Source organism: Pteropus medius, unplaced genomic scaffold, assembly GCF_902729225.1.
Source record: "Pteropus medius unplaced genomic scaffold, Ma_sr-lr_union100, whole genome shotgun sequence".
Classification (NCBI taxonomy): Eukaryota; Metazoa; Chordata; class Mammalia; order Chiroptera; family Pteropodidae; genus Pteropus; species Pteropus medius.
In genome coordinates, this window is record NW_024354875.1 from 37,695,932 (window position 1) to 37,719,196 (window position 23,265).

Genomic DNA, 23,265 nt, shown 5'->3' on the forward strand with positions numbered 1-23,265 from the left:
CATTATCTTACTGGACTTCACAGCCACATTTGACAAAGATGACCAATTCCTCCTCCTTGAAATGTCTTTCTCTCATTTCCTGAGACAGCTCCTTTTTGGCCTCCCCTGCTGGCTCTCCTTCCTCTTCTTGCCTTCTAAATTTAGGACTGACCCAGGGTTTAATTTTCCAAAGGCTTTTTGCTTCTAAATCAATACTCGTTGGGCTTGGATAATTTCATCTGGTCCAATGCCTTTAAATGACTAGATGAAATTATCTATAGGATTGTAACTCCCAAATTAATTAATACCCTCAACCCTGACCCCTTTCCTGAACCTTAGATACTGATACCCAATTGCCTACTAGCCATTTTCATTCAGATAACTTTTCGATATCTAAAATTTAAACTGTCCCCAAAGATACTGATTTTCCAGCTTCCCATCCTGCTTCCTTTTCAGTCTTTCCCATCTTAATTCTAGTCGCTAAGGCCAAACATCTGAATCTTCTACCAAGAGCAAGTCTTGCTGGCTTAATCCATGAATCTGACAACTTCTCATTACTTCTACTGCCTCCATTCTATTAGCCTCCTGTCTTCCTATTTCATTATTTGTCCCTACTCCCTATTCTCCATACAACAGCCAGTGATCTTTAAAAACATAAATCAATTCTTGGATAATAAATGTGAATTTATTTTAGCTTTATTTCTAAATTATGCTTTTATGAAGAATCTAAAACAATACTTGACAGAGTGCTTTAAGATAAAATGGTATGTTTACAGTTTCTTCAAATTCTATTATTAGGCAATAATACACTAGAAATTTGTCATTATAATTTCATGAGACTAGAACAATTCCAACACATGTTTTAAAGTATTAACTTTTATTTACAAAAAGAAAGCTTTTAATAAAATATTAGAATATCTTAAACATCATAAGCTAATATACTGCATGAACCTATTTTCAAGGTGACAGTGCAGTGCCACCTATTGGTTAAAATGGCGCAATTCTCTTTTGTAAACCTTTTAGAATGGAAAAATTTAAATCTATTCAAAAGTGGAAAGAACAGTACCACGGGCCCTTGAATGATACGGGTTTGAAATGCATGGGTCGATTCATCTACACACTTTTTTTCCCAATAAATATTGTATATGTATTTTCCTTATGATTTTCTTAATAACGTCTTTTCTCTAGCTTACTTTATGGTAAGAATACAGTATATAATGCATATACAAACTATATCTTAATTGACTCTATGTTATTGGTAAGGCTTCCGGTCAACAGTTGGCTATTAGTAGTTAAATTCTGGGGGAGTCAAAAGTCATATGCAGATTTTAGACTGCAAAGCGCAGGAGAGGTTCCGTGCCCCTAACCCCTTCATTGCCCAAGGGTGAACTGTAAAATGAAACCCTATTAACCATTCATCTTCAATAATTATCAACTCATGGCCAACCTGTTTCATCTATAATTCCATCTAATCTGCCCCACCTCCCAATTTTCAAACAAATTCCAGATACTATGTCATTCAGAAAAATGAGATCCGTGATAAGCCATCGATGTTTCTTTTCTTTGGGCACTATGATTATGGATGCAGACATCAAAGTATGTGCGTAAGTCCTCAAGTATAAGAATTAAAAAATGCTAGATCTTAAGCAAGTCCATGAAATTTAGTAGCTTTCTCTAAGAGAGAGGGGGAAAGAAAGGGAGAGAGAGGGAAAGGGGGAGGGGAGAAAGAGCGGTGAGATAGAGACGGAGTGAGAGAGAATCTCATCTGAATATCGAGATTAAGATTTTAACCTTTGTCCAGCTACTCACTAATTAAAACATGTAATCTCCCATTCTTCATGCATAAAATAAGGTGATTGGTATTAGAATAATCTATAAGATCTTTTTCAATTCAAAAGTTCTGGAATTTTATACTGATTTACATTACAAGTAAACTAAAGCAAATGGAAAAGATCATCCATAAGCAATTTGTTTCTTTTAGTTGATTTTAGAACCTTATATAGTAAAAATACAAAAACAAACATCTAAACACAGAAATCTCTATATACACCATCTGTAATTTCATCCATATTATATGCAATATAAAATGTACTGTTCAATGTACATTTTTTGTATATGTAGTTATACTTTTGTGAATTTCTTTATAACATGTATGTAATTGAATTTTGTAAACTTCTTTATAATATATATATAATCCAACTTCTAAGCACATTTATTCCTCTTGGCATCTTTTAAAAATAATACAGATAAATTCTGTCTTTAGGATCCTCATGTGTCATGTATCTTTATTTAAAGTAGTTTTGGATACTTTCATAACTTCATCCTTTTCAGCAGTCCCCAAATTTTTGGCACCAGGGACCAGTGCTCCTATGAGAATCTAATGCCTGATGATCTGAAGTGGAGCTGAGGCGGTAATGCTAACGCTGGGGAGCGGCCGCAAATACAGATGAAGCTTCGCTTGCTTGCCTGCTGCTCACCTCCTGCTGCGCAGCCCAGTTCCTAACAGGCCACGAACCAATACTGGTCCACAGCCCAGGGTTTGGGGACTCTTGCTCAAGATGAAGTCTAGAATGTTCCACAGCAAATACTGTTTTCAAGAACTAAAGAGGAGGATTAAATTGTAAAATATAGTAATTCTATAGTAACATGCTCCAGGAACAAACCACGGGGTTCAAGTAAATCATAATCTATAAAAATTATCAACAGCACTGTTATTTAAAAAGTATCAAGATGATAAAAATATTAGAACTTCATGAACAGAGGTTATAAATTAAATACAAGTTATGTGATATTTTTTTTAGTATGAAAAGAAAAATGCCATTATGTTGGAACCTGTGAAAAGCAGAAAATACAGCTTTTCAATTATGGAATTTCATTTTTAAGCTTCTTACAAGTGCTAATTAGGAAAACTACAAAGACAATCTATATACTATCTTTAGATAATTCCAAATCTTGTGATACTTCTTGCTTATATATTATTCCCTCAACTAGATTATAATCTAGGGTACAGTATGTATTTTATCTTCCAATCTTGCTGATCGTTAAAGCTGATTTGGGGAATATTGTAAACAATATAAGGAAACTAAACAAAAAGGTATATACTAAACATTATTATGTCAGGTGTTGTTAAATCACATCTCTAATAAAGGGCAAATGATTTGTTGTCAACAATTCAAATTTGTTCCTGAGAAAATTATAGTCGATATTTATTCCTTAATCGTACTTAGTTAAAATAATATTCAGTAATACTACCCAACTTTTAATTTTAGGGGGGCTTTGTTTTTGTTTTTATTTATTTAGCACTTCATTTATTTTTAAATTTTTAATTGCCACTTCAACTAGGAAAGCTGAATGGGAAAGAAAATAATTACAGAAATATAATGTTCAGATGATCCTTAAATCTCATCTGGGCCCAGAGTTTAACATTATTAATGATCAATTTTTTTAAATACTGTTCTCCATCGTTGTGCATTCAGATCCTAGAGGTCAAGATGTCTATTATATTTCCCCTTGGACACATGAGGTTTTTTTTCACTTAATACATAAATCCAATCAGAGTATTATCTGTTTATGGGGAATTGTTGTATTCCTCATAGTATGTATAAGTCTGAATACTATAAGTGTGTGTGTATAAACTGATCAAAATTTTAAGACATATAATCTAAGGAGATAGAAATTAATGACGTCAAGTTTTATTTCTCCAACTTCCTAGTCTATTTAAAATTACCATAGTAAGTAACATGAACTGGGAGAGCAAAAGGGTGAGCTAAATGATCCACAAACTAGATGATCATCATCACAATAATGAAGAGTTAACTATAACACAGCAAGAGCTTAATATCTATTAGTTTCCTCCACATAACAAGATGTTAAATATTAAACCCTCTTGAACAATTATTACCTATAACCTGCCTAAAAATTAATTTCCCAATTTTGTAACTGTGATTTCACATCCCCTTCGCAGTTACAAATGTGAACCTCTAAGTGCAGAAAGAATGAAAAGATATCCTGTACCCTTTGCACTCACTCTCCATCAGCTGTATTTAATGATTCTGGAATTACTCTCAGGCATTTAACTGTATTATACACTCCCAATAAAGCAGGGACAGATTTCTCTTTGAGGACTTAAGAAACACAGTTTCTGTCTCAGGGACTACAGATAAAGGTTTTATTTTTGTACTATCACTCTTTCTTCTGTCACTGTAGTTTTTAAATTTTCACATAAATTTTGTTTCTATAAAAATATGTAATTAAACTGTACTGGAGACAAAACCAAAGCCAAACTTCTAATGAAAATGTACCAAGTGGTCAAAATGTACTTTATGGTCTCTAAACATTGAACATACTACACTCTATGTCCTATATCAAAGTTCACGGCAACTTAGCATCACACATGCTACTAACGATGCACATGAAGAGCACTGTAACTTGCAGAGGGAAAAAAGCCTCTCACACTGTGTTGGCTCTCAATCTCCTCGTGCTTCTGCTGCAGGGCCTGGGAAGCCCGGATGGAGTCTCCAATCCCCCACTGGGCTCTTAGTTGTTCTGACCCAGGTCCTTCGAGCCAGTTCACGACCTGTAAGTGGAAGTTGAAATGAAATTCTAAAATAATCAAAGCTTTTCAAACTTTCATTCTAATTGATTTTCCCCTCCCAAAGCTGGAATATTTTTATTTTAACTTCGTTAAATTCATGTATAAGAATAAACTAAAAATGGATTGAAGACTTAAATGTAAGACCCCAAACCATAAAACTCCTAGAAGAAAACACAGGCGCTAAATTCTGTGACATTGCTCTTGGTAATATTTTTTCTAATATATTTCCTAGGGTAAGGGAAACAAGAGAAAAAAATAAACAAATCGGACTACATCAAACTAAAAAGTTTTTGCATGGCAAAGGAAATCATCAACAAAACTAAAAGACAACCTACTGAATGGCAGATTATATTTACCAATGATATATCTGGTAAGCGGTTAATACCCAAAATTTATAAAGAACTCATACAACTCAACACCAAAGAAACCCAAACAATCCAATTAAAAAACGGGCAGAAGATGTGAATAGGCATTTCTCCAGAAGACACACGGATGGCCAAGAGACATATGAAAAGATGCTCAACATCACTAACTATCAGAGAAATGCAAATTAAAACCACAATGAGATATCACCTCACACCTCTCAGAATGGTTATCCTCACTAAATCCAAGAACAAGTGCTGGCAGAGATGTGGAGAAAAGGGAACCCTTGTGCACTGTTGGTGGGATTGCAAATCGGTGCAGCCACTATGGAAAACAGTTTGGAGATTCCTCAAAAAATTAAAAATAGAACTACCTTATGACCCGGCAATGCCATTTCTGAGTATTTGTCGATAAACAAAACAAAACACTAATTCGAAAAGATATATGCAACCTTATGTTCACTGCAGCGTTATTTACAATAGCCAAGATATGGAAGCAACCTAAGTGCTCATTGGTAGATGACTGAATAAAGATGTGGTACATATATACAACTGAATATTACTCAGCCATACGAAATAATGAAATCTTATTATTTGTGACAATATGGATGGACCTAGAGTAAGGGTCTCCAACACCCAGGCTACGATCGATAGTAGTCTCTGGCCTGTTAGGAACAGGTCCTCACAGTAGTAGGTGAGTGGAGAGAAAACAAAGTTTCATCTGTATTTGCAGCTGCTCCCCAGAACCAGCACTGCTTCAGCTCCACCTCAGATCATCAGGCATTAGATTTTCATAGGAGCACCGGTCCCTGGTGCCAGAAAGGTTTGGGGACTGCTGAAGAAGGGATTATGTTAAGTGAAATAAGTCAAACAGAGAAAGCAAATACTGTATGATTTCACTTACATGTGGACCCTAGAAACAAAATAAACCAACAGAACAAAAACAGATTCAAGGCTACAGAGAACAGACTGATGGTTGCCAGATGGAATGGGGGTTGGCAGCTGGGTAATAAAGGTACAGGGATTAAGAAGTACAAATTGGCAGTTAAAAAACAGTCACAGTAAAGTACAGAATAGGAAATACAGTCAGTAACACTGTAATAACTAAACATGATGTCAGGTGGGTACTAGCCTTATTAGGAGGATCATTTCATAAATTATATGTGTCCAACCACTATGCTGTACACATGAAGCTAATATAATATTGAATGTCAAATGTAACTGAAAAAGGATTTTTTTTAACTTAAAATTCTATTGCATGGCAACAAATGTTTCTTTTAAAACTATGCATCTATAATGTGGCAACTTTTCCAAATCCTAAATTTGAAGGAATGTACACTACAGGACCTTAGGCATTCACCTACCTGATCATCTGCCAGGCTAAAAGAAATCTGGAATGCTCCCATGAAGAAAGAGGATTAAAAATTTACTTAGAAAAAGATAAGAAAATCAGAAAACTATGGGATTTAGAGTTGAAAGCAGCATCAGAAATGTCATTGGTCAAATTTCTTATCAAACATTTAAGAAAACTGAGTTTCAGAGAGATTATGTGACTTGCCCAAGGTAACATAATCCATTACTGAAAAACTGGAACTAAAAATCGTGTCCTGTCTAATATTCTTCCCAAAGCACTGATAAAACTAAATGAATTAAATAACTATTTTCTCACTTTGAAAATTAAAAACTAACTGTAGAATTCTAGTACTGCAATACCCTCTGGGGATCCTCCCAAGAGTAATTATATATTCAGACCCATGAGATCATCTGAAGTCCTAATGACACCAGTCCACGCAGAAGGATGTAGGGTGGGGACTAGTTTGCCAGAACGGCAACAAATACTTCTCTTCTGCCAAGTTCTTGAAAAAGTGCAACAGTTCAGATACAAGGAGATGAGACCCAAATGGGAGATATGGGAGACGTACTGGCGTGGAAACTTCATACCCAATATGGGGTATGTCCATTATAAAAGTCACTGAACTCAAGGATGCACAAAGTTATGTCTTCCATCAAGTATTAATAGTTTTCCCAATCCAGATTCAGAATAATTTTTATTATAAGCAATGCTGCCTAAACATAGTGGCCATTCCAATTTTTCTCAGGTTTTCAAGGGAACAAAGCTAGACAGTTAATTAAATATCCAATTCTCATGCAGAAGAAGAAAGTGTTTTGTTAACTCTTTATCCACAAGCATATATACTCTGAAACTACATTGACACAGTGAAGTAATTTTAACAGAAAAAATAATATCCTCAAGCTTTACGTGTTACTAAATGAGAAAAAGGAATTCAACAACAGAGATATAATTATGCCCTAAATCTAAACATTAAGATAGCTCCCAAGAAGTGAATGAAGGTGTCTCTGCAACATACAGACCCGAGGGAGAGTTAGGCTTACCTTAGAACTTTATAACAGAGTATCACACGCCCACATTACATTTCCGTTACTCCCAGGTTAAAATACATTCATTTTAAAATCTAATAGCTCATGTAATTTTTTACAATTATATAAAACACCACAGCATGGGAAAAAATCATGCATATTTCCTTTTTCATATGCATAGTGTTTTTGTGTTACTCCAGATTTAAGTACTACAGCTAATTCTCATGGAGTACAAGTAATTTCCATCCTGTGTTTTTCACTTACATTACATTATAATACTATAATGATTTTCTGTGTGGCTACAGTTATAATTTTCAATGGTTGCAAACCTCTATTTTAAGAAGGCCGACCTCCTTGCCTGCACCTGCCTCCCTCCCTCCCTCACAGCTGTCCAACCAACCAACCAACCAACCAACCAACTCAACCCAACTGCCCTTATTAAGAGCTAAGTAACTAATGTACTACCTCAAATAACTATGATATCTGCTTTCAAGACTATTTTTGAGCATGTAGAATGTTTCTAATTTCTATCAATTCTAAGCAATTCTATGAGGAACATACACAAATATGGATATATGTGCTTTATATAAATATAGAAGAGTTATTATATAGCATTTTTTCTCTAATTCTGTATTGTTTTCCTAGGAAAGACTTTCAATCTTAGGTCCAATGATGATATAATGTTAATGGTTGTTAGTATACATATACTAACAAGACTATAGTTTTTAAAAAACTTCTGTCAACTGAAAAATAGAAATACTTCCAGGCATATTTTTAAATACTAGTGAGACAATACATTGCAAATGTTTGCTTACTAAGAATGTATGATCTTTTGTGATTTATCTCTTCATGTTCTTTGCTCATTTATATTCTAGTCTTAAGTACTAAAATATTTTTAGCTTCTGCCTTCTCTTTATAAGGCTTAATACTAGAGAGCAAAAACTCAAAAACAAAAACAAAAGTCAAAGTAGTATTTCTGATGCAATGGAACAGGCTCAAATGCTACAGCTTTCTTTGCTAAACTGTTTTTAGATTCCTGATTTCATCTGCAAACCCCTATTGTCAGGTGCTCTCTAGAATGCAATGCTTTGTTCCTCAACGTCTCTACTTTTTCTGCTTTAATGTTTTGTATGAGCTATCTTTGGAGCAGGGTACTAGGATGCTGTTTTTCTCTGTTAGCCTGTGAAAAGTATCACTCTTTCTCAAAGAGAAAGATGAGCAGTTGGGTCTGGAGAAAGCTCCAGCATGAGTCTGAATTCTGAATTCTGGTTCTGCTCACACTAGTGAGTCTGCATTCTGGTTATTTTCCTACTAGATGAAAGACTTTGGCCTGTCATTTTTAAAATGGTGTTAATGCTACCTACCATAAGGGATGCTGTCAGGATTACTATACCAGTAGATAATACTAGTAACTGTTAGCCTCTTTGTTTTCCTCACTTTTTCTGAAGGAAATGCCTAGCTCCTTCTGTCTATACACTCTTTATAAAGTTTGTCTCACCATCTGCCTTTTGTAGTCAGGTCCCTGGATTTCTTAAAGAAGTCTCTGAACTGTTTTATTCAATACTTTTTAAAAATGGAAATAAAAAGAGTAAGTTTTAAGGAGGCTTATGTAAACATTTTGAAACAATTTTCCATTTCCTCTTTTGAGATTTAATCACTTCTCATTCATTACTACGTATTACAAATATGGATATAAAAACAGATGTAAAATGGCTTTTAAATATTTTAAACAATTAATATAATTATTTACTAAAAATATCTAAATTCTAAAAATAAGGGTGAAATGAAAGCATCTCAAAAATATTTAACTAATTAATAATGCGTTCTATATTATTTTTAAAAACCTATGACAATATTATTTAAATATTTAAACTTTGCTTTCAGAATAGTCTAGAAACAAAAGAAGCAGGTTACCATAAATCATGATAACTAGAGGAAACAATTTATTCACATGGAACTTTCAAAGAAACATACATTTAAAAATAAATTTTAAATAAAGCAAAGGCATCTTGGTGCAAAAAAAAAAACCTGCATAGTCAAGTGCATGTACTTTTAATGTATGCTGAAAATAACTTCTTAGTATAAAACATTAGTAATATAGACAGAGTAAACATATGATTATTTCTAATAAGTGATACAAATTGAGGCTGATGCTCCAGTACACAAGTTTATTTAAACACATTAACGACAGTGGTTTGCCAAACCAGGCTATAAAATTTAATTTCAATCAGGATATCTTCCTCAGTCAATATCAATATTAACTTACTGCCAAAACAGTTCCATGACCAATCCATATCAGTGTGACCCCTCAAATGGTTACATCTGTATGTATAATCTTGGAGATGTACTCTTAAAATCTACCATGATAAATATTTGCAGAGGCCAAAAATGCATGTAACTATCCACTATTCTTTCTCGACCTGGCTGATTTCTAAAGACTATGAGAGAGTATCTGGAAGTGTGTGAGGTCAAATCAGGCAGAAGGGTATGTCAAGCACATACCAAGCATCTGATCTGGAGAAAGAATATGGGGAACTGGGAGCATACCCTCCAGCTGTATGCTTATGCAACTCAAGAGTGTATCCTATTTTGCATCTATGGTTCCTTTCTACAAAGGAATAAAAGCACATAAATGATTCTAGAAATAACACTTGCAGCGCTGGCAGTAATTACTGCTATAATAAGTAATGAGAATAACAGTAGCATATTTCAGTGATGTGATATAGTCTCCTACCCAGAAGTATGTGAAATCTAATTTTTAAGTGTAGCAGAAGCAGCACTATCATCATTATAAATATTATCATCATCTCCCTTCTCTAGTTTCTTTTTTATCCAAAGGAGCTGGTCCATCATTTCAAAAACTCATATAGTAACTCCTCTGCCCTTCTGTCTTTTTATCCTACTGGACTGACCCTACATAGCAAAGAATAAATGCTGGATAAATCCCATCGTGTGTTCTCTGTGCTGCACCTCAACAGCCAGCCATACAACAGGCTAGAAAGGTTCCACTATAAATTCAAGATCAACACTACCTAAAAATAAAACAATATTTCTGTGGTAATTTCACTCTTCTAATCCCCACAAAAAAAATCTTGAATCCTCTCTGCTCCATTTTATCCTCTGCTCCTCTTCCCTGTCAATCTCCTAGCCCATCTCCAAATGTGTACCACCAACGTCATGACCTTTATCTCTTTACAATAAAAAAGAGAACACATCACACAGGAACTCCTTAATCTTCCTGATGCCTGAGTTATACGAGGCACCTCTGGATTCATCCTACTCATCCTTCCTCCTGTTACAATGGGGAAGTTCTCCCTCTTCTATTCTAAAGCTAATCTCTTCAACTGTGCTTTTGAGTCCATCCACATCCACCTTGTCAGGAACTTGATAGTGTTAATTATTCTTTCTCTTTTGTACATTCGATGCCTTCCTCCAAACAGATACATCCCATTAGCCTTTAAACCTCTTATAGTTTTCCATATTAAAACAAACGAACAAACAAAAAACACCACACTCAACCCCTGTTGTGTGCTAAACTGTGCCCCCACAAAATCCACACGTCAAAGTTCTAACCTTCAGTACTTCAGCATGTAACCATATTTACTTAAAGATAGGGTCTTTAAAGAGGTAATGAAATTAAAATGAGGTTATTAGGGTGGACTCTAATCTACTATGACCAGTGTCTTTAAAAAGAAAGACAATTTGGACACAGAGAAGATGATGTGAAGACGTAGGGAGAAGATAAACCATCAACGAGCTAAAAAGACAGGGCCTGGAACAGATCCTTCCCTCATCGCCCTTGGAAGGAATCCACTCTGTCAACACCTCCATCGTAGACTTTTAGCCTTCAGAACTGTGAGAAAACATTTCTGTTAATTTACGTCTCTAGTCCGTAGCACTTCATTACTGCAGCCCTAGTAGACTAATAGAACTCCTTATCTACCACTCTAGGCATTGCTCTTACTGCTCACCTTTCCTTCACAGACAGAAATCTCCATCGTCTATTCTCAGTGTCTCCTTTGCCGTATCTCCCTCTCATTCCTGAATTCACACCAATGTGCTTCTGGCCCTACTACTCCATGCCCTGGGTTCACCAATGACCTCTATCTTGTGCATTTTAACAGACATGTAAGTCTTACTCTTATTTAATCTTTCGGCAGCATCTGAAAGGGTTCCCAACTCCTTCCCTGAAATGCTTTCTTCCCTTGGCTTCCACAACATAGAACTCTTCTCACTTTTTTCCTTCATTCTCTGACCAATCCTTCGTTGCCTTCTTTTCATGAAGTTTCTCAAAGCTCAGCTGACGCACCCACTTCTCACCTACTCTCAGCAATTTCCTGTCTTGAACCCAAACCCTGTCCAGTGTTCCTTAATTGGACAACACCAACATCCATCAAGTCTTGCAAGCTAAAAAAGTGGTTAATCTCTACCTTATTTTTTCATCCTTACTCACACCAGCCTCTTTCTTGGGACTTGGCATGATTGAAATTTTATAACTGTTTGTGTTATTATGTAATTATGTACCATCAAGGTGGGAACTTTGCCTATTTTACTCACCATTATATTCTACCTAGTACAATGTCACATTAAAGTAGACATTCATTTTTTGAATGACAGCAAATAACAGATACCAATAAAAAACTCATTATGTGCCAAACACTAAACAGTTTACAAAAATTATCTTTAATCCTTGTGACAACCATATTAATTACATATTATTGTTATTGTTATCATTATCCGAAGTTTCTTGAGGAGGAAGCTAGGGCACTGAGAAGTTACAGTTCATTCCCATATAACTTGGAAGTGATAGAAGAGGGTAAACCCACTTAAATAACTTAGAAGTGATAGAAGAGGGTAAACCCACATTAGCTGGTGACTTGTATACCACTATGTTATTCCATAACCTTGGTTTTCAAAGATATAGTAGCACCCCACTTATCCGTAGTTTCAGTTCCCTATGGTCAACAGCAGTCCAAAAATTTCAAATAAAAAATTCCAGAAATAAACAAGTCATAAGTTTTAAAATATGTGCTTTCTATATAGTGTGATGAAATCTCATGCCATCCTTCCGTGCCCCACCCAGGATGTGAATCATTCCTCTGTCCAGCGTACCCAGGCTATATGCATTAGCCACCCATTAATCACTTAGTAGTCTTCTCAGTTATAAGACTGACTGTCATGGTATCATACTGCTTATGAACAAGTAAACCTTACTTTACATAATAATGGCCCCAAAGTATACAAGAGTAGTGATGCTGACTTTTCGGATATACCAAACAGAAGTCATAAAGTGGTTCCTTTAAGTGAAAAGGTATGTATTGATAAGAAAAGACATAGTATATATAAGGTTCAATACTATTCACAATTTCAGGCATCCCCTGGGGACTTTGGAATGTACCCCTTAAGGACAAGGGAGGACTACTGTACTCTCAAGCTACTTAGCTGAAGCTTACCTGGGTTTAATACAAGCTATCTTTAATTTATGAATATAATACATAGGAAAAGTTATATATAATTAATGTACACTCAGAAATCTCCAGCTTACATATGGTTAACATGAGATGAAGCTTAAATCCTTCTGTCTGGAATTCAAATTCTTCCATAATCTAGCTCCTTCCTTCATTTCAAGCCTTTTTATCTATGACATCCTGATGCTCTGGTCAGAGGTCAGCAAACCATATAGCCTGCAGGCCAACTGTGGACCACCACTTTTTATTATAAATTAAATTTTATTGGAGTACAGCCGCACACATTCCTTTACATAACGTCCATGCATTACAACGGCAGATTAAATAGCCATAGCTGCAAGAAAAACTCTATGGTCCACAAGGCCTAAACATTTACTATTTGGCCCTTTACAGAAAAAGTATGTCAACAACTGAACTAGACTTCTAGACTAGTCTAGCTCAATGGAAATAAATATAATAGCTACCATTAATCGAGTGCTGGATTCTTTTAACAAACATTTCAAAAGTGGTCTTGTTATACTGTTTTAATTAATGGAAGAAGAAAGCGAGGGAAAGAAAGAGAAGAAAGGAAAAAAGAAAAAGGAAGTCAGATTGAGGCTCACGTAAGTGAATAACATGACGATGATCACACAGCAAATAAGTGGAGGAACTGGGATTACCATGCTTGCTGACCATGCTGCTGTATTACTCAAAGGCCAAAAATTTTGCATGGTGCCTTACTGTTCCCTTTTTCTTCAGCAAAGCTTGAGATTTTATGCTGCTATTATTTATTCATGCTGTTCTTCCTTCTTCACAAAATACCAATTCTCCTTTTGAAACCTAAAGAACGTGCATGGAAAATCATACACATTCTCTGAGGATAAACGGAAGCGCTACTTCCTCCACTCAATCTTCCTAGATTACCTGCAGCTAGAGGAATAATGCCTCCTATAAATGCCTACAGCATTTCAGTCATGCCCTTGTGACACTTAACACTCTTTTCTCTTAAATTTAATGATGGCAAAAGCTAAATCTACCTTTATGTCCTATAAAAAACCTAGCACAATGTCTTCAACATAAGTACTTAATAAATACTTATACAATTAACAAATGAACAATAAAAACATTCCTAATGTGGATTTTTAAGTAAAATAATTTAAGATTTATTTCTTAATTCAATAGATGAAAATAGAGAATGCAGTCTAAATAACAGAAATGTCTTCTTTTGTATTGATTTTTAGTATTTTTAGCCTACTTTTCTTATAAAAATCAATTGTATGGAAACAGACTCGCAAATATAGAGGACAATCTGTTAATGGCCAGAGGAGAGTGGGGCTAGGAGACTGGGGGAGTGTGAGAAAGGGTTGACGAATTAAAGAAGTACAAATTAGTAGTTGAAAGATGATCATGGGTGTGAGAAGCATGGCATAGGGAATGAAGTCAGCAGTAATGTAATGGCTAGGTGCAGAGCCAGAGGAGAGAAAGAGTAATGCAGGGGATCATTTCATAAACTATAGAAATGTCTAACCAATGTACTGTATATCTGAAACTAATAAAATAAAATTTTAAAGAAGTCAATTGTAAAAAGAACTAAAATTCATAAGTACTAAATATATTGAAAGCTTCCTATTTGTTTCATAAAATAATACAATTTAATATTATAATTACTTATCTATTACTTATATTTTATCATTTTGCTAGGACAGAAAAGCTCTTCATAATGCCTAAATTAACAAAAACCTATCAAATTATTAGAAATAAATCAAATATCAACGAAAAAATGTTATTTATTGTAAAGACAGACCATAGATGTGTTTCGAACTACTAGTTATTTTTGAAGTTCATTCTGATAGTGAGCTGAAAGTTTAATGTCATCACTGTAGAAAAAATATCTTAATACAAATACTATTTGCAAAAATATACCTAATTAAAAATAGTTTTAGAGCCTGGTTTAACATGTCTAAGGTTCTCTATATAGTATAAAGCTTAGTATAAAATCAGTCACAGAATAGAAATTATATTAAAAAAACCCCAACATTTGTAATTTTAAAAAGTTCAATATATTCAAACAAGACACCTACCTGCATCACCTTCTGCTGAATCTCTTCTAACTGTGTACGCTTACTACGTTGCCTACAAACTTCCTGGTAACGGGTATACTGCTCTCTCAGTGAATCTAATAATTTCATAACCTGTGGCTGTGCAAGTAGTTCATCATCCATAGGAGACCATGAGACCCCTCCATCCGAGCCATTAAATCGACGCTGCTGTAATTCGGATAACAATTCATGCCCTTTACAAAACAAAAACAGTTCTAATTAATAGCCTTAAAAAATACCATTTTTACTTCTAATCTTCTCAATTCTAGTCTCTTATTTTTAGAATCTATTTACCTACATGTCTAGTCTACTTACTTACCAAGTCATAAATATTGAAATGCAATTTTTAAATGTATATAAAAATAAATAAAAAACTGCATATATGTGTATATATACACACATGGAAATACTATACAGTATATATGCCATATCATATATCATAAATGTATATACTAAATATGCTATAATATACAGTAAATATATATGGTATATTTATCTATTCATTTATTTACCTATCTATCTACCTATCTATCACATTCTTCTTACTGGTGGATTCACTACTCAGGATACTGTGCCAACCCATCCTCTTACCCTGTAGAACACAATACACTCTGGAATTTCTGTTTGATGGTATTAATCAGTATGCTCTGTCTGATAGCACTAACTGATACTAAGCAATATGTTATGATTTCAGTATTAACCCATACATTTAATTATAGCACCTAAAAAAGAAAAGAGTTGAGTAACACATGTTAGTAGAAAGTCTTTATTACTGTACAAAGTAATATTTAATCTCTATAGGAATCTCTACAACATATTAACTGCAAATAATGAGGGGCCAAAGAACTGCATTCAATGCTATTTTATCATAACAAACTCATGTAGAAAATTCACTCATTAATGAAAAATTGAAATTGCAGAATGTGGAACATCTAAAGCTGTAAGTATGTTAACAATTTTAAAAGTAAATAAATTACCGTTTTTTTCAAGGATAATACTATTCCAATTATTATTCAGGGGCCAAAAATAAGCAGATATTTAAATTCTCTTCTCTTCATCTTTATTTAGGAAAATGTTCTACATTTAAATGGCTTTTAATATATAGAAATAGAACTTTATTATAATTTTGAGGTATTTCCAATTTCTAAAAAAACATCCAAGATTGTTCTAAATCTCTCCATTTTATATTCTTTTGATCCCTACTTTAAGAGTCAATAGCATATAAAAAGAACTTAGTGGCATATAAAGTTAATTTTAAAATACAAATTTTAAATGCTTCTTAATTCAATAGCTAAAGAACCTTTGAAAATGTTAAATATAAACATGGAATTAAGTTTTAAATCTAGAGCAATATTTTTAACTGACAGTCTACTGTACCTTCTAAACATTCAGAGATTACAATTATTTCTTTGTTCTCCAAATAAGACCTATATCATACTAAAAAACTTAGGACAAGTAAATAAATACAATGAAGACATTCAGAATTTCTTTACTCTTCTTACATTTTATAATTGCAAGAACTATTCTAAAGACTTAAAGTTTAGTCTACTACATATAAACATGTTTTTACATATTTACGTATATATAAAAACTCATAAAAGCCATTAAGATCAGAATACATTTACTTTTTTTCTGCTTTGACACTTGTTTCCCTTGTGGATACCATTTCCGCTGGAGAAGCAGCACCGCATGATTTCAAAGACCATACCTTGAAACCAAACTGCCTTAGTTCAAGTCCCAACTCTAGCGTTACTAGTTGTATAACCTGCTAAGTTACTTAACTTTTTCATGCCTCAATTTCTATACCTTAAAGCTAGGATGATAATAGTACCTATATACTTCACTGGGTTGTGGTTAAGGATAAATGAGTTAATGTATGTAAAGTGCTTAGAATAGTGTGCCTGGTACACAGTAGGATTAAAATTATGAGCTATTATTAGAAAAATACATAAGAAATAAATTTAGGTATTTTCATTGAAAGAATTTCACTGTGTTCTGCTATAAATTGTGAAACCAATACTAGAGACATTAAGGCTGGAACATACATACCATGCATACTGAACACATACTATGCGCAAGGCCACACTGCAAGGTGCTAAGTGTTTACATGACTGTAAAACAATACAGCTAGCAGCTTTAGATTTAGATACGTTTTTAGTGCTATGAGGATAAAGCTTAATAGTTATTTGATCTTGAGCAAGATTTTTTAATATTTTTAAGCTTTGGCTTTCCGAAGTACAGAATAGAGAAAATAATACTAATTATCTCAAAGGCTTGTTAGGAAAATGAAATATGAAAATACATAAAAGTATAATGCTAGAGCATAATGAGTATTCAAGAATCCTTAGAGCAATCCAATAAAATAGAAATTTTTATCTCTATTTCACAGATAAGGAGATAAATCTAAATATTTCAAGGGAGAGATAATTTAACTATTTATCATTATTAATATTTTTTAATATTGTAGAGTATTAAACACTCAGGTTAAACCAAAAAGCAGTCTGAAAAATTTCCCCTAGTTTCTACCACATAATACAGTAAGTCTTCATTTAACGTCATCAATAGGTTCTGTGACTTTAAGCAAAATGACATACAATGCACATCAATTTTACCACAGGCTAATTGATATAAACAAGAGTTAAGTTGCTACTACGGCATCTCATCGGCGTTACATCAAAACAACGTTGAACGAAACCGTGTTATTCAAAGACTTGCTGTAAACACTCAACCAATGTTTACCTCATGAATCAATCAAAATATGATTGATTTACTGCATTATGATTATTGATAAATATGTTTTTCCATCTTACCTGTCTGAAGAACTGTTTCAGGATCAACTGATGGAAGAAAGTTTAAATCCACAGACCTGGTGAACACCAAAAGAATAACTTTAAAAGCTATAGTTCTATCCATGTAACTTAAGAAAATCCTTTATACAAACATATTAAAATAGGTGCACACAAGTGTGAAAATCTGAGGCATACTATTCTACCATGCTAATTTCTCTTAAATATTAGGAAACCCATTAGAGATAATTAAGTATTAGCACCCACAGAAATATCTATGTGATAATTCCAAAAATATATTACTTAAAAAATAGTTTGCTATTAATTATGGCATTATTTCGAATATATCAAATGAATCCATTTTGGTTATTTTTCAATGGATATTTGTTTCAAAATAAAATTTATAACTATATAATAAGCCAGAAATGTTAACATAAAAATGCATGCAGCTATCCCTCTTGAGCAACTCTGAGAGCTGCAAATATTCTCTGGTAAGTTGGTATGTGTGTGTCTAGCAGTTGTACACTTTTCCCTGTACTAATTATGTTTCATTTGAGTTGGACTGTGGCTTTATTTTCTTAAACACATTTGGGAAGTAGAAGATGAAGAAAAGATAGAGTACATGGCAAAACAAAGCCTAGAATCTTGCAATTGTAACTAAGAGTCTTGCTCTAAATCTTACACTTTTGTCAACTGATCTAGGCCTTCACCTCTTCTTGTATAGCCTAGATACTTTCTGAGGGCTGACATAAGGATAGTGATGAAAATTTGGGGTTTTAGAGACTAAGTAATATGAGTTCCTTGGGGAAGTAATGGCAAATACAAGATTTTGTTTAGCACTCCATATAGTCAGGCAAACCAGTATTTCCCAAAATGTTTCCCAAAACACTAAATAAGGTATTATTAGGTGGAGAAAAAGGGCTATAAATACAAGAAGTTCTAAGGAAACAAGTTTCTTTATTGCAATACTTTCTCAGAATGTGTAATCTATAAACATCTACAGTCATTCTTAGAGAGGAAACACAGTAAACGACATTTAACGCTACGACTATAAACGCATTTTCCGCAGACACCCTCTTAGCATGTCTTTCCTGAGGAAAAGGACTTTAAGAACCATCAAACTTACTCTGCTGGACTTCTCAAAAAGCAAGAAGTTCAGCTAATTTTTGTCAAGTAACTCATGTGACACTTCTAATTCCTAAGCCATAGCATAAGCATGCGTGTGACATCTACATACACACACTCATATATTTACATATGTGTAAAATGTTTACATTTTACCTTTTTATAATGCATCTAAAGAATAGTAATGTTCCTACACGTTTGTTGTAATTTTAACTGGATTCACATTCGAATCATTTGTTTTCACATTTTTTACTCTGTTTTAATCAAGATTTGGTGTCTTACATCCCTCTTACCTTACCTCGATCGACTGGTATGTGACTTTATTTGAATTCATGGAATTACAAGATGAATTTTATCAAGTTTCCATAGCATTTTTAAGGTCAGATTCAAAAGAGACAAAGATGAGTGTTGATTCTTTCAAATTTCCTAATGAAAAATTACTGTTCTAGTGATCACTTTGCTATTGAGACCAGAAAGAGTTAATCTGCATCCTAAAGTGCTTTTTACCTGGGGAGGGGAACTTGTCCTACCAATAGGAAAATAAAAACTGTTAAGGTTGTGAAATTCAATGAAAATCTGTTAAAATGATTAATCCAGGTAATTATATTTAGATAATACAACTGAGCAGTTATTTCATCCATTGTCAAAAAATACTATATTCCCCAAGTCGAACTCATGAATATCACATATTACCAGAACACAGGAGTTCTACCACCTAGGCATTTAAGTGTAATGTATTTAAATAGGTTATATTAATTTCATTTTAAGCTGTGACCTTTTTCATATTCTTTACAAACAAAACAGAACTCTAAAAAGTTAGAAAATTGTTTCATTTTGAAAACATGTCTCTGCAAATAAATTTTTAGTGTCAGAAAAAAATATTACTATTCATCATAAGTCTTTTGTAAAAAAAAAAATTGATTCAAATCAATAAATTTTACACGTAAATCAAACTCTCACAAATTAAAAAAATGAATTTAATTCACCTTTTGTATGTCAATTTTTATTGACTGGAAAGATACCTTAGTTCTTTTACCTTGCATTAACAATAGAGGTCTCTTTTACCAGATTAATCATAGCTTTGCAAGGGTGTAATTGCATGACACTGGCCACCTACCTTTCTTTCTCTTGATTTCCTTTATCACTTCCATTGTTAATCAAAGCAAGTTCATCTAATAATGATGTAGATTCCTTTGTAAACTTCTCAAAAACCTACGAGATAATATTAACATATTAAAAAGAATCTTAAAAATTAATACTGCACAAAAGGATTTTCAGTTAAGAGAAATTTAAATTAGCCAGGCATATTCTCTTTCCCTCTCCGGATGTCATTTAGTACAATTCAAACATCAGGGCACAACGTATACAAGAGAAAAGACAAAACTAGTTCCTAAAACAATGAATAGTTTCAATGCATAAGAAATTTTTTAAATTTATATACATTAAGAAATTATTTTTATTCCTCAATCAACATATTTATTTTTTTTCCTGTTTTCTTGAGAACATCTGCACCAATAACAGTTTTAACTACATGAACATTAGTTAGACTAGCTTTAACCCTGTAATTCCAGCTATAGAACATTCTTTCATGTTATTCTATTACCAGTCCATACAGGTTGCATGTAATGGTTAAATAATTTTACATACAAACATGTAGCATAAAAATAAATTATCCAAAATTTTAACATGAATTCTTAAGATATGTCTAAAAAGGGATTTGGACAAGTCCACTTAAAATAAAGTGGACATTCATTTATTTGATATTGTTCAAGTATGGGGGAAACAATTGATTTTCTATTCTGAAATACCCAAAAGTTCAGTATTCTTCAATAAAAATCATATAATGTAAATTCAGTTAATCTAAAATTTGTTCTTTTTGTCCCCAGCAGTTCAGTATTATACAGAGTAGCAGATTTCATTAGTCTGGCCTGACAAGGAAGATACATTTTCAGAAATGAAACCGATAACCTGCCAAACTGCTCAAATCAAACTGATATTTAAATATTCTCTCTGAAAAATGGTATATTAACTAGATTACCTCTAAGGAAATTATGCTACTCTGTTATTCTACGTAAAAGATTTACGACCTTGACGAGTAATACTGCTACTAATGACAACAGTAATAGGTAACCTTTGTGAATCTGACTAAAATATTTGACTTCAAATACGCTATCATGTGGTATACACTATATTTCTTCATTTTGGTAAAAAAAATCCATATTTTAATTGATTAAAATGATAAAGTTATAAAAATATATCTCATTGTTATGGAATAACATGTTATCTCACTGTAATATACCAACCAGTCTCTTATTTAACCAGTCCATGTGATCATAGGTAAGACTTCCACCAAAATCTTCTGTTAATTGGCATGGTTCTATATAACGAGTCAATTTATTGGCAGACACTAAAATAACCTATAATGGTAAAAAGAAAAGAATCATTTAGTAAGCCACTGTTTATATCCATAAAAGTAATGAGGAGGTTAAATTATTCAATACTGTTTCCTTCATGATGCTGTATTACCATTTATTTAACATTTAAAATCAATTCAATAAATTGTGGATATCTGCTAAGAAATGTTATCATAAACTATTTATAATAACACATTAAAAAATGAGAGGCACTAGCAGCTCAGCTGAAATATTTCCAAGTTTGTAACAATATTAATAATTTCTTGGTAATAAAAATAAGTTCCTTTAATATAATGATGAATTCAACAAAGAATTTTTATATGGCTTTAAAATTAGCTAGGTACACTAAAATGATAAGTACAAGTGAATAATAAATCTGGCAATCAAAAAAGTACACTTTATTATGTTCTTTGTATTATACCCTGTAATAATGAATTAACAAGTCTATCATTTATTGTAATTTGTTAAAAGCTCCTAAGAAATAAAAATCAAGCTTGATTAATATAAAATAAAAAATAATTATACACTTTTAAGTTTTTCTAACACTCCTTTGATTATACATTAACGAAATAATAGTAGAGTAAAACTTAGGATAACAAATACTAATATTTAATTTGAAAATTAGAACTAAAAAGTGGGGAGAAAGTCAGAGAATTCATAAACTTGAAAATTATATATTAACATGATAATCTTTTAACTCTAAACTTTAAAAGACTTCAAATAAAAATTATAGTATCACCTAAGAGAGTACTGCAGAACTAAATAAAATTTCAATAAAGAGATACATGAATATAAAAAAAAAATATGTGGAAGAAAAATATTCAAATGGTAGTATTAATGCACAAATAAATTTAAGTTTAGAAAAAAAGACATGATAAGAAAAATAATATGTCTGGCTGGAAAGAGGACCATTTCCAAAACCCTAAAAAGGAAGGCCAGATAATCTACGAAATTATAACTTTTCTGGAATTCCTCAGAGGGCTGAGGTCACAGAGAAACCAATTCACCTGAAAATAAAGACAAGTACCATAGAGAGAATTATGGAAGGAGTACCTATAAAGTGGCATGAGCAAAATTTGGAGGCTAATGAAACGTTTCTGTATCTTGAATGTTGTGAAGAACATCTAACTTAAAAATAAATAAATAAATAAGAAGGACTTATGGAAGAACTACCAGAGAAAGAATGAAGAAAAAGTTCAGAAACATATCCAAAATATAAAACTAGGCATCTCCTTACTACATATAAAGTTATAATGTAAACAATGAAGACAAATTATCAAGACTATAAACTGCTTTGCTAAAATGAGGAAATAGGAGAAAAATGTTGCAAAAACATGGCATCGAAAGTTCATAAAACTATCAGAAAAAAAATTATCCTATCATAGAGTTTATAACAAACTGCTATTGATAATACATTAAATAGAAATTAAGAGCCTTAGATGTTTATATTAGAAAAGAAAGGGTGGCAAATAATGAGCTCTGTGATCTACCTAAGCAGATGGGGGTCAGTAGTGGGGGAGAACAAAATAAATTTTTTTAAAAAAGAAATTATTAATAAAACTAAAAGCGTTCCTTAAAAATACTAAAATAAAATCAACAAATTTCTGATAAGATAAAGCAAGAAGAAAGGTATAAATAATAGTAGATATATAAAGAAAAGAGTTACATTGACTGTAGTGATTTAAAAGATAATATGGACACAGGACAATTTTGCGCAAATAACTATGCAAATTTAGAATGGAAAAACTGCTATAAAATAGTAATTTATCAAAACAGAAAAAAAACAGAACACTTAATAAGTAATGAAGTGAAGTGAATTATTAGATTCTTTCCATTTTCGGTAATCATATTGCTACTACTTGTTTTAGTATTACTATTCTGAGATCACCTGATGATGAAGAAGAAAGCAAATGATTAATATGAGATATTTTAATTCTCCCATCACTGATGTCCTTGAGGAAATGCAATTCTTGGGAAGAAAGATGTGAGAGGGAAAAAGTTACCCTTATAGTTTTCAATTTGAATTGGAAGTATCAGTTTAAACTCACAATATAGTTCATCTTAAATAAAAACACACACT

The 23,265-nt window shown here is 32.8% G+C and overlaps 1 protein-coding gene across 2 annotated transcripts in view; it reads right to left on the bottom strand.

The window, feature by feature from the left end:
• SESTD1 (SEC14 and spectrin domain containing 1) overlaps positions 1 to 23,265 on the bottom strand; it is a 98,899-nt gene that overhangs the window by 20,698 nt on the left and 54,936 nt on the right. For both annotated transcript variants that reach the window (XM_039855819.1, XM_039855818.1), the window contains exons 6-10: positions 21,075 to 21,188; positions 19,889 to 19,983; positions 17,671 to 17,726; positions 14,843 to 15,054; positions 4,433 to 4,555 (exon numbers count right to left, since the gene is read on the bottom strand). In XM_039855819.1, coding sequence (XP_039711753.1) covers positions 4,433 to 4,555; positions 14,843 to 15,054; positions 17,671 to 17,726; positions 19,889 to 19,983; positions 21,075 to 21,188 — 600 coding nt within the window. The remainder of the gene's footprint in view (positions 1 to 4,432; positions 4,556 to 14,842; positions 15,055 to 17,670; positions 17,727 to 19,888; positions 19,984 to 21,074; positions 21,189 to 23,265) is intronic.